Genomic DNA, 12,658 nt, shown 5'->3' on the forward strand with positions numbered 1-12,658 from the left:
AGCTCAAAAAAGCTATTTTTTTTTCTGTAAATATCTTTTGACGATCAAAGGTTGTCGCTGAGCTACACATGTGAGACGGCTTTCCACAGTGTAGATGACTGATGACCCGCCGCTCAAGAAAATACATACTTCTTAGCACATGAAAGTTGGCTTAGCTTTTAGAAGTTATTTATATTCCCAATTACACCATATATTTGTATATTTCCAAAGCATATATATGAAAGGTATTATGGATGTTGTAATCCAATTCTGTTGCTGGACTCCCACGTTTGTAATGTTATGGTAAACAATAGAGTTAGAACGTATGGGATGTTTTACTTTGTTATATAATGTTTCCAATGGCACTCACTTTACCTGCAAGTGCTGACTTTTTTATTTTCTTTTTCGGTACTTGTTTCCTACGGCGCCCAGATTTCCTACGTACGGCACCGAAGGGAAATCGCATTGCGTGGGCCATTATAGCGGCATGCGATGCGATGCAGTTTTTAAATGTAATTTTTTCTATGATCATTGTACCCCACTATATCGCATCGCATGTCCCGCAAAATCGCATGCGATTTAATAGGATGTGCGATGCCATGAAATTAGCTATACAATAATATGATTGTATGTCCCAAAAATAGGTTTAACGCACCCCCCCACTATTCACGCCAGCCAGAAGTGTGGCGAGTGCAGCGGAATGCATCCTCAAACCTTTTCATTCCCCTACTATCCATGTCGGCATGGAGTTGATTTTATATAGTGTGGCGAGGGCAGCGAGCGGACGCGGATGTATTCCGCGTCCGCTCGCCAAGCTTCAGGCTCGCTATCCTCGCCACACTATATAAAATAGCTCCACGACGTGGATAGTGGGGGAATGAAAAAGTCAGAGGACGCGTTCCGCCGCTGCTCGCCACGCTTCGGGGTGGCGTGGATAGTGGGGGGGTGTGTTAAACCTATTTTTGGGACATACAATCATATTATTGTATACCTAATGTCATGGCATCGCACACCCTATAAAATAGCATGCGATCGCATGCGATTTTGCGGCCGATGCTGAGAGAGTAGTGAATAAATTACATAGGAAAATCGCATCGCACATCGCATGGCCCTAATATGGCCCATGCAATGCGATGCGATTTCCCTACACTGAATAGCCCACTAAGCAAATTGCTTAGTGGGCACCGTTCTAGGAAACAAGTACCTCTTCTTCTATTATTAACTACATCATTGCAATATATCAGTAAATATCAGTAAATGCTTAACAATGTAGAAATTCATATTGAGGCATATTAAAATATATTACAGTCAACATTTAGGAGGTATTTGATTATATAGGCTAGTATAGTGCACTAACACTTACTTCATGAATAAAATTATCCTAAGGTATATCCTATTGTTGGGGGTAATTTAAGCAAAAACTGTGATTTGAGCTCAATGGTATCAGGCTATCCAGTTATAGACCCTTTTTAGTGTGCGATAAATGACCCATTTTTGGGCGATATCTGGACCCCATGTGTTATTGTGGAAAAACAGGGATGATATTACTGGTTTGCCAGGTTTCTTTATCATTTTCCAAGGTTTGCTAAATCTATCCCTTTAGTTTTAATCTTTCAGGGTCATTTACCAGAGTAAATCTAAACAAAAAACACAAATGTTGGATTGAGGACTTTCTGTGATTGTATGTGATTTTTTTTGGGCAGTATTCAATGCTCCCGATTCACCGTTTGTTTTCTTGCGGTGAATCTTTTTCACTGAAAATCTGATTCACTCTATTCAATGTTCACTGTTCTCCGAAAGCGAACAGTGAATGCCGGCCAGTTCTCCGTTTCATGCTCGTTGCAATTCGTGGTGTATTTCAATGGGGTTTTCACTGGGATTCGCCGAGAGTGTATTCAGTGCTAGGATTTTCGCCATGATTCACCTTTTTGCATTCGACATCTTTTTAAGGTGAACTGGAATGTGATCTTTTAAAACAAAGTTTTTTTTGGTACTTGTTTCCTAGCACGGCGCCCAATAATTTCATCTTATGGCATCTTATACGATCGCATCGCATTGCATGCCATATAGCTGCATGCGATGCGATCGCGATGTGTCCTTACAATGTTAAATGGCCCCCCATACTCAACGCCACCCCCATGATCAACGCCAACCCGGAGCGTAGTGAGCGCAGCGGTACGCGTCCTCCAATATTTTCATACCCCCACTATCCACGCTTTGGGCTGCGCTCGCCACACTATCTAATATCAACCCGACGTGGATAGTGGGGGTATGAAAAGGTAGGAGGACGCGTACCGCCGCCCTGCGCGGGCTCGCTGCGCTCGCCACGCTTTGGGTTGGCGTTGATCCTGGTGGTGGCGTTCATTTTGGGGGGGAAAGAAAGAAAGCAATAGAACCATTTTAGCACAAACTTTTCTCATGTTAAGATCTTTTTGCAAAACTTGCCAAAGTCGATGTTTACCATTTCTGCTGTAATTTGGATTTGGAGTCGATAATGATTTGATTTATTTTTCTTAAAAAATTTTCAACATTGTTGTTTGTTTATGATGTGCAAGGCCTTGCAAACTTAATTAAGATAGTCAAAGGTCAATATTCGCCCCCACACTCCCTTTTAGGGCAGTATTCAATCCAGGGTTCCAACTGTCGGACAGATACTCGATATGCAGAGTTCATTGTTCCACCTGTCGAGTGGCGAAAAGTGGACGTGTTGGCGTGGGTTGTCAATCCACGGCCGTTTCCGACAAAACAGATCCAACTTGTTTCAAAGTCTAATCTGCCTTCAATTGAATATGCGGGGCCGCTATATCCCTTGTCAGAAATAGCGGCCAACATTGAATACTGCCCTTAATCTGTTATATTGAAGAGGACAGGGTATGTTTGGGGGGGGGGGTTTGGTCAGAATAACAGACAGGGAGCTGAATCCAATATACTAATACAGGGAGAGTGTCCCTTATCCGGATATGTGTTATCCAAATTATTCCGAAAATCATAGTTTCCATTATGTGCTAATAGCATTACTGGGGACATCTGTAACTGGCACTACTGGGGACATGATAAGGGGCAGACTAGATTGGCCGAATGGTTCTTATCTGCCTTCAAAGGGCAGTATTCAATGTTCCGGCGAGCGCGGCACAGTGTACTCCGTTTTATGCTCGCCGTGAATTCAATGCTTCAGCTGCTCGCCGCCCCTGACGGCAAGCAATGACCAATGTGGCGTACGATGAGTAACTGGCTGCACTTGTAGGCAGTGTTCAAAAATGCAGAAAAACGCAAATTAGCCTAAAAAAACTATTCCAAAGCAGCTGACTGTGAAAAGCTGTGTATCTCCTCAAAGGCCGGATGAAGAGGTGAATCATTGGTAATAACTGAAGTGAATCATGGGTAGAATAAACAGTGAGAAAAAAATGCATTATGGGGGGGTGACCACAAAAATGAAATGTATATTATAAATGTGGCGCTTCTAAAGAAAATAAATCAAATAATAAAATAATAGACTTGTAGACACCAAAAAAAAAACAAAGAAAATACAGGTTTCTTTATAATTACGTAAGTTGAGTTCACCTAAAAAAGATGCCGAGAGCAAAACGGAGAGGCATACCAAAAATAAAAGTGAGCAGCGTTCTCCGTTTTAGCATTGAATACACAAACGGCGAGGTATGCAAAATTTCCCATAAGAACACAACGGCGAACGACGGGGAGGACCAAGCGGTGAACAGGGAAAAGCTCTCTGTTCATTTTTGGTGAACAGGGAGTGTTGACCAGGCTGAGGACCATTTTTGGCAAGAGGACTGGCCTTCTCTGCAGAAAAAAAAAACAATGATCCTCGCTGGAAAAAACAGTGAACTGGGAGCATTGAATACTGCCCAAAGTCTATGTTTCAATGTGACTCACATAGAATATGTGCAGGAAAATGATTGCTTCATTCATATTCAGTGCCTAAGATAGCACACAAACTTTGTTTCATGTTTTTAAACCTTGTCTCATGCGCAAATAAAATATGTTTGTGTGTATTTCATGAGTTTGATGTGTTTATACAGCATAAATGCATTTTTTCACTCATGGGTCCGTCCTCAAGATACCTCATTGACATATAAATATATTCTTGAAATATGGAATTATCTGATAACAAACATGCTTCTGGTACCGAACATTTTGGATAAGGGATACTCAACCTGTAATATATATTTGTGTTTGTAGATATTTCATTTTAGTCAAGTTTTTGTAGTTTGATGGAATCATATATTAATTCATCTGGCGATGTAACTAAACACCAGGGCCTAAAATCTATCCAAATACAGAAAGGCATCCCAAGTCATACATTACTCTAATTATTTTCAAATGGTCCTGGGGAATCTGCATTACAGATCTATTTTTGACTAGCGATATTATGTTTTTCACACCTAATCTGCACATTATTAATAACAGAGTTTATACAGTGTTCTATCTTTCAGCACAACAACATGGCTGAATGCCTGCTCCTTCCTATGCACTAAGCCGTATGGGTAACCACATGAACCAGCTGTTAACTGCTTGGGGTTTTTACCTAAAAGACTGTGGGGACCACATATCTTGTCAGACAGAATATTATTGCAGAAAGGATTTAGAAGCCAAGATTGTATTTCTTTGGCAATAGAGAATGTAATTATTAGCATTTGTGTCGGGCTTTGTGCTTAATTGTAACTGCTTCTTGCACATCAGTTGACTTGGAAACTGGGCAGAAACCACAAAGTGTGGGTGGAGGTTCCGGACTAAATGTCCTTTTCACTCTCTCTTTCCTAATTTGTTGAATGGAATCTAACCCTCTGTTTTCCCTTTTGTATTTGTCTAGCGTAATCTTTAATAAATATATAAAAACATAACCTATTTTCCATGCTGTTACTACTAAGCCTGCTTGCAGAGCTAACCATTCAGCAGAGCTACCAGGGACAAATGCAGAATTACAAAGGTTTTTAAAGGTTTTAGAGCCATTTTCGCGAGCCCCTGAAGGATGCATAATTAACGTGTAACAATGTATAGCCTGCACAACTGGTGGCTCCTACCTCATTAGAGGAGGGGGGTTGCAGCTGCCAGTGATGCCAACCCCTCCCCCCCCCCCCCTCCGGACCACGCTGGACCCGACTCCTGCTACGGTTGTGGGACCTATTAAGAGATTTCTAATCTGGTTGATTATTACATTGTGCATGTCTGCAAAAAATATCTGTATTCATTGCAGTTGCATAAAGCCAGCGTTTAAGTGCGGAAACATATTGTTTTCAGGGTGTGTTTGTGAAAAGGCAGGCGTGCCGGGGTGGGTCTCTGACATCAACAATGACCACTTCCATCCTGGTTCTTTAGCAGATTAGGGGAAAGCCTTAAGGGACATACACAAGGGGTGATTTCAGACCCTTTTCTAAGCGATCAGACTAGATCGCTTAGAAATGGAGCACTGATCGCTCCGTGTGTATGCCCTGCAGCGATGGCAGTGTGTGGTCCCATACGTCACTATTGCCCACAGGGAAAGCCAGTGCCTACAGGCAAAGCTCCGCTCAGCACGATTGCTCAGCACACAGCATGGCAGGTGCTCCGCTCAGCACGATTGCTCAGCACACAGCATGGCAGGTGCACTGTGATGTGTGCTGAGTGATCGTGCTGAAGCATACCGCTCAGCCAAAAAGATGGGTCGCCCTCTGTGTGCGGGGCTTTAGACTTACTCGGATGTAATAAACGCTTCAATGTTTTGCTAATGGATCTGCGATCTGCGAATGCATTGCTATTTGCTATGCTTCTGCAATTTTGCAATGGGCGTTGATTCCTTCTTTCTGGGTGGTGAATCTTTGATTGCAGGCAACTGCTTTTTCTCTAATTGGCAATTCAGTATGAGTTACAGTTGTGCATAAAATTCACAAAACTGCAACTCCCGGCAGCAGCATGCAGGGAAGGCCGCCACGCATGCCAGGTCCTACCCCTGCTGAAATGCGAGTGCTTGGTTAACAGCAAAGCGATCACATAGTAACTGCAGCACCCTGCAGCCTAGCTGCGAATGCAGGCACCAGGCCCACAGTGTTTGGGGTTGCAGCGGCTGCGAGTGTTATTACGCAGCTGCCGCAACCATCTGCAGGGTCCGGACACGCCTGCGTTGTGCAGACCACGCCCACAGAACACTAACACAGGTCACATCGGTCCTGATTGTCAGGAAACACAAATGTTATTTCTCTGTGATTAGTTGTGATAAAAAAAATCCTCATTGATGTTTCTTTGTAACAAACAGTCCTGTAAATCACCAATACATATTGACATATTCTTCCCAGTTAGGAATCTTTTTCCATAAGGTTATGCTAGCTAACAACCCTAATCTGTATATTAAAGCAATTTGTTTGTAATTTGAGCATTTGGAAAGCAATAGCAGTCTGTCATCTGCAATAAAAGTTGTTTAGATCCTAAGGGGTAAATATACTTTAATTGTAAAAGTGAAACATGGGGATGTTGCCCATAGCAACCAATCAGATTCTAGTTATAAATTCTCTATTGCAGCCTATTCAATTATAGAATCTGATTGGTTGTTATGAGCAACCGTACCAGTTTACAATTTTAGTAAATTTACCCCTAAGTGCGTCACCACAGCCTAAATAGTTACTTAGTAGTGTGATCATTGGGATTCCAGGAGATTGTTTGTCATTACATGACTGTTTGACACTTGATTACTATTCAGCAAATTATGTATAATCATATGTCTTTATACTATACGCTTTTCTTTTTAGGTTGAACTTGCAGAAACCTGTGCAAAATGTGAGCGTTATATTGGCACAGAAGGTGGCGGTATGGACCAGTCCATCTCATTCTTGGCAGAGGAAGGAACTGTAGGTAACTCCTGAATGCCAGGACCTCAATAAATCACATTTATTGTTTTTCTTTACTTATCTGCTAGCAGGGTTGGACTGGCCAACAGGGGCACAGGGGAAATCCTCGGTGGGCCCCACTGCCTGGGGGCCCTACCTCCTCCTCTAAGGATAAGGTTTCAGACTGTGCAGTTGAATTATACATTCTACCTATGTACATTATACTGCACAGGACTATGGTTTATTGTCTACAGTGCATTGCTGTAAATAACTTGGTACATTATCATGGATACACTAGTAGTATTTACTGTCTATACATGGGTCCCCACCAATGCATTCCTCCGGTGGGCCCTTCTTTCCCCAGTCTGCTACTATGAAAAAAAAAAGGGAACACGATTTCTTTCCTGAAACTTAACTGAATACTTTTACTAGAATTACACCACTTTACTTTTATTATTGCCAATTTAAACCCCATCTGTTATCCAACCACCATAGGTAGGATAGATGAGCATGGCTAGATCAGTACATTTCCAGTTGCTGTATAGGCTGTTAGGGGGGCAATCATTAAGCAGCCAATGCTAGTAATATTGCAGGACTTATTCTGCACATGCACAAACTTCCAAAAATTGTATTTGGAATAATCAAACCACAGTTACTAAGAAACAGCACAGTTACTGGTGTATCCTGAATTCTGACACCTCACCTACATTTTAATTTTCTTTTGTCACAGAAATATTAAATTACAATTAGCACAGAAATAAGAAGTGATGATTATTACATTAATGCATACCCTCCAATATGACCCATTCCATTAGGTACAAAATGCTCTGTTCCTGGACTTCCCTGGCATTGGCAATTAAAGAGGTAGGACTCCAGCACAGTCCAAAATTCAAAGAGGGGGTTACATCAACTGCCAGTGAGTCCAGGACATGTTTGGGGTGGCAGTAGGTGTGGCTCCTCTTTTTGAATATTGGACAGTGGTGCAGTCCCACCTCTGTAACTGTCACTGGTAGGGAAGTCCAGAAACAGAGCATTTTGTACCTAATTGAATGGGTCATGTTGGAGGGTATGATTTAATGTGTTCCATAACATTATTGCTAATTTAACAAACTGCCATCCACTAAATGCATTTTATGTTTGTTCCTTTAAATAAACTCCCTATGACACCTCATATTCACTTTAAAATAACACTTTAACGGCAACAGATATTTCATATAAGGGTCCAGCTACATACAGACATACATGTAGTTTACAGTACCTTATTTAGCTTTCTCACTGACCACAAAGGTATCGCAAGGACAAAATTTCAAAATCCAGTGTGGACCTGCGTGAACCCATGGCCAACTATATGAGGCAATTTCCAGGATTGGATCAAGAAACAATTTACAAATTCTCCTCCAAATAGAGAAACCAAAAATGTTGTTTATCAATAAGCTTTTTCTTGTATTTGAGTTTGACTATGTGCCACAATAGTTTCCATCCAGTACATTTATCAGAACTTCTAAGTGCAGAAAAAATCAGGGTACTTGTTTCCTAGAACGGCGCCCATCGCGGGCATCGCATGTACATCGCATGCCATTTTAATGGCATGCGATGCGACCGATGCGATGTCCGTGATTTTACATAGAAATGCATGGTAAAATGTAAATCGCGTCGGTCGCATCGCATGCGGCCAAAAAATCGCATGCGATGCGACCGACGCGATTACCGATTTTACATAGGGAACAATGTTAAATGGCCCAATTGACCCGATTTCACATAGGGAACAATGTTAAATGGCCCACAGACCCCAAATAGCCACCCTGAAGTGTGAAATGCCCCCCCCCCCCAATTGTTAGCGCCACCCCACGATCAACGTCAACCCGAAATGTGGCGAGCGGCGGCGGTACGTGTCCTCCGACATTTTCATACCCCCACTATCCACGTCGGCGTGGAGTTGAGAATAGACAGTGTGGCGAGCGCAGCGAGCCACCAAGCCCGAAGCATCGCGAGGGGACACCTGTGAAGCCCGCGAGGGGACGCGTATAGCTGTGAAGGTATCCGCGTCCCCTCGCGGGGCTCACTACGCTTGCCACGCTTCGGGCTTGGTGGCTCGCTGCGCTTGCCACACTTTCTATTCTCAACTCCACGCCGACGTGGATAGTGGGGGTATGAAAAGGTCAGAGGACGCGTACCGCCGCCCCTCGTGGGCTCGCTGTGCTCGCCACGCTTCAGGTTGACGTTGATCGTGGGGTGGCGTTAACAATTGGGGGGGCCATTTCACACTTCAGGGTGGCTATTTGGGGTCTGTGGGCCATTTAACATTGTTCCCTTTGTAAAATTGCGGTAATCGTGTCGGTCGCATCGCATGTGATTTTTTTTTTGGCCGCATGCGATGCGACCGACGTGATTTTTTTCCTTGCGATGCCTAAGATCAATATCGTGGGCACCGTTCTAGGAAACAAGTACCAAAATCAGTTGTGTCAGAGGTAAGAACTCACACCACAATATATTGTAACTGCATATTTTGTGTGATTTTTTTCCTAATACCTAGAGATGTGTCCTCCCTCCATACACCATGCAGCAGGAGATGCCTGGTGGGAGTAAAGGCCCCCATACACTATGCGATTTTGGGACGATTTCATCCGATTTCGGCACTTTGGGCCGATAACCGGGTGAAATCGGCCCAAAATCGCAGGAGTGTGACATCTGATCCGATCCGATGCGCGGTCCCGTGCGCATCGGATCGGATCAGGGAGGTCGGACGGTCAGCACATAAGATCACGTCCGACCTCCCTGTTAGCTGGCGGCGCCGGTGAGTGCTGACCTGGGCGGGTGGTGTGGTCAGCAGCAGCGCTCATCAGGGCGACGCCGTAGCGGGCAGCGGGTCCTGACGGTTTAACTAGCTGGCGGCGCCGGTGTGTGATGACCTGGCCGGGCGCTGTGATCATTCACAGATATCATTCAGCAGCGCTGCGGGACGGACAGGGCCGGGCAGTACAGTGGCGGGTATTAGATTTTTAAAACACCTGTCAAATGACTAGCCATTCCCTGATTGGCTGAGAGCTCTCAGACAATCAGAGAACGGCTAGTCATTTGACAGGTGTTTTAAAAATCTAATACCCGCCAGTCCGCCACTGCACTGCCCGGCCCCTTCCATCCCGCAGCGCTGCTGAATGATATCTGTGAATGATCACAGTGCCCGGCCAGGTCATCACACACCGGCGCCGCCAGCTAGTTAAACCACCAGGACCCGCTGCCCGCTCCGGCGTCCCCCTGATGAGCGCTGCTGCTGACAACACCACCCAGCCAGGTCAGTGCTCAGTACCCCCGCTGCCCGCCCCACTGCTCCCCATGAAGAGGATCACCGCCGGCCCCATGCCCCTCACCGCCCGCCCCCTGCTCCCCGTTACATGTGATAAATCACAAGCGATTTATCACGAGTAAAATTTGGCTCATCAAGGGCCTTATTTTGGTTCATTCTTTGTGACAAAATCCTTCTTAGATGGACAAAACCATGTGCACTGCAGGGGGGGCAGATGTAACATGTGCAGAGAGAATTAGATTTGGGTGAGTAATTTTGTTTCTGTGCAGGGAAAATACTGACTGCTTTATTTTTACACTGCAATATAGATCTCACTTTGAAGTAAAACCCCACCCAAATCTAATTCTCTCTGCACAAGTAACACCTGCCCCACCTGCAGTGCACATGGTTTTGCCCATCTAAGAATTGATTTTGTCAGAAAGAATGAACCAAAATAAGGCCCCAAGTGCCAAATTGTAGGTAAGCCTCCCAGGGAGCTGCCGGGCGGCTCACAGGAGAATTGGGTCCGACTTGTCCTAAGGACAAGTCGGCCTAATGTATGGGGGCCTTAAGTCAACAGGGCCCATTCAATTCTGCTAATCAGAACAATGACTAGGATACAAAAGGAGACGGTGCTGATTAATTTTATATGACACTTGTATATTGTGTGTGACTGAGTCTACACAGAGCAGAACAGAACATGTATGGAAAAAAAGCTGCAGTGTAGCCTTCCGTGTACAGATTCAGAGACTCATTCACACACAGATATACAAGTGTCATATAACTTTACTAACATGGGAGTTCTATTGAAGATGGCTGTTGCCCATAGCAAGCAATCAGATTATGTTTATTATCTTCTAGAAAAGGTCTGGCCAACCTGTGGCTCATGGGGGGGGGGGGGGGGGGATCTTAGAATGCACACCTGATTTACATGAGGTGCTATCATGCTGGGACTTGTAGTTCTGGCAAGAAAAACACATGGTGCAGATGCACACTCCATATTATTAATCAAATCAATCAATAATAGAAGTTCTTGGTATATTCATTGGCCAAGAAATATTTGCCCACCAACGAGCTTCACGGTAACCTCATTTCTGGTGGGTCCCTAATACTAAGTTTCAATATGGGGCGCGGAACCCCAAAAAGGCTGGCATAAGCCAGTCACCCCAGGGCAGCACACAAGTGAAAAACTAAGCTATAAAAGTGTGTTAATAAGAAAGAAGCAGAAGCTAGAGGTTAAAAAGTGAGTGCTAGAAAGTATAATATTAGTGAAAATAAATAGTGCTAATTAAATGTTAGGGTGTGCCCCCCCCCCCCCAAGCAACTCTGTTACACCAACCCAAGGGGAGCCGCGCCCCAAATCCATCTCCAAGACTAGCAATTAGTGTAAATTTTTAGGTCTTACCTTCATTGTGCCCTCAGTTTGCAGTCTGTGGCTACCAGGGACCAACTTGTGGCTTTGCAGCTGTCCCAGCATGCATTGCCACAGTTTTGCTATTATGCAATGCTAGAACTGTGGCCAAGCATGATGGGATGTGTAGTTTTACATATTCTGGATATGGCCAGGCCTGTTCTAGAGGTATAAAATAAATAAGAACTAGAATATGGTTGCTATGGGCAACATCCTCTCTTCAATAGAACTCCCATATTAGTAAATTTACCACACTGTGTCCTTCAGTGTCTGTTCTGTGTCTACTACTAGGTTACAGAAGTCTGATACTGCTACTATGTGTCATTTATTTATGATTTTGCTTATCTGAAATTCAGATTTCCTAGTGATCACTGCAGTGATTTCATTTTACTTAACTCATTTTAGGGGATAATGGTTATTGGCTATTTAGAAGATAAAACATCAAAATACAGCAAGTTTTTATGTTGGTTGCTTTTGTAAATGAGACAAAGCTGCCTCTGGATCTGCGCGAATCACATGCACAGACCTCTGCAAAACTCTGATGTATACCAGGGCACAGAGATTAAACAACTATGGCAAATTATATAATTACATGACTGAGAAGGGCGGAAGGAAGTGAGAAAGATAAATAAATGTATTTAATTAAAATGGACAGAATTTCCAAACCAATTAACTAAAGTAACTGGACAGTGTAAACCCATGTCAATGACAATAGGTTCTGTATAAGTTATGTTGTCCTTTGTCTTTATCCACAGATCACTTTCATATGATTACCCATAAACCGCATTTCCAAGTAATGTCAGAAAGATGGACAGCTCCATGGTCCTCCTTAAAACTAAATAGTATAAGCTGCTTTTAATATATCCCAATTACAACTTAGGTGGTCTTGTAGAATGGAATATTCTCTTTCAAAAAAATGTTGCCCCTGGGGGGGGGGGGTAAAAATGATCTGTCTAATGTAACACTTTTTCAGTAACATGCAATGTACACTATTCTCCCACAGTAACATGCAATGTACACTATTCTCCCACAGTAACGTGCAATGTACACTTTTCTGCTTCAGTAACATGCAGTGTCCACTATTATCCCTCACTAAAATGCAATGTCTAATATTCTCCCTAACTAACATGCAATGTACACTATTCCCTCACTAACATGCAATACATGCAG

At 43.6% G+C, this 12,658-nt stretch overlaps 1 protein-coding gene across 1 annotated transcript in view; it reads left to right on the plus strand.

Moving 5' to 3' along the window:
* The window catches only part of GALK2 (galactokinase 2), a 166,561-nt gene that overhangs the window by 115,452 nt on the left and 38,451 nt on the right, over positions 1-12,658 (plus strand). Inside the window, exon 6 of the mRNA XM_083183955.1 lies at positions 6,717-6,815. Within this exon, the coding sequence (XP_083040081.1) occupies positions 6,717-6,815 (99 nt within the window). The remainder of the gene's footprint in view (positions 1-6,716; positions 6,816-12,658) is intronic.

The sequence above is a fragment of the Crinia signifera genome, chromosome 4 (genome assembly GCF_055691185.1).
Source record: "Crinia signifera chromosome 4, ASM5569118v1, whole genome shotgun sequence".
In the NCBI taxonomy this organism is placed as follows: Eukaryota; Metazoa; Chordata; class Amphibia; order Anura; family Myobatrachidae; genus Crinia; species Crinia signifera.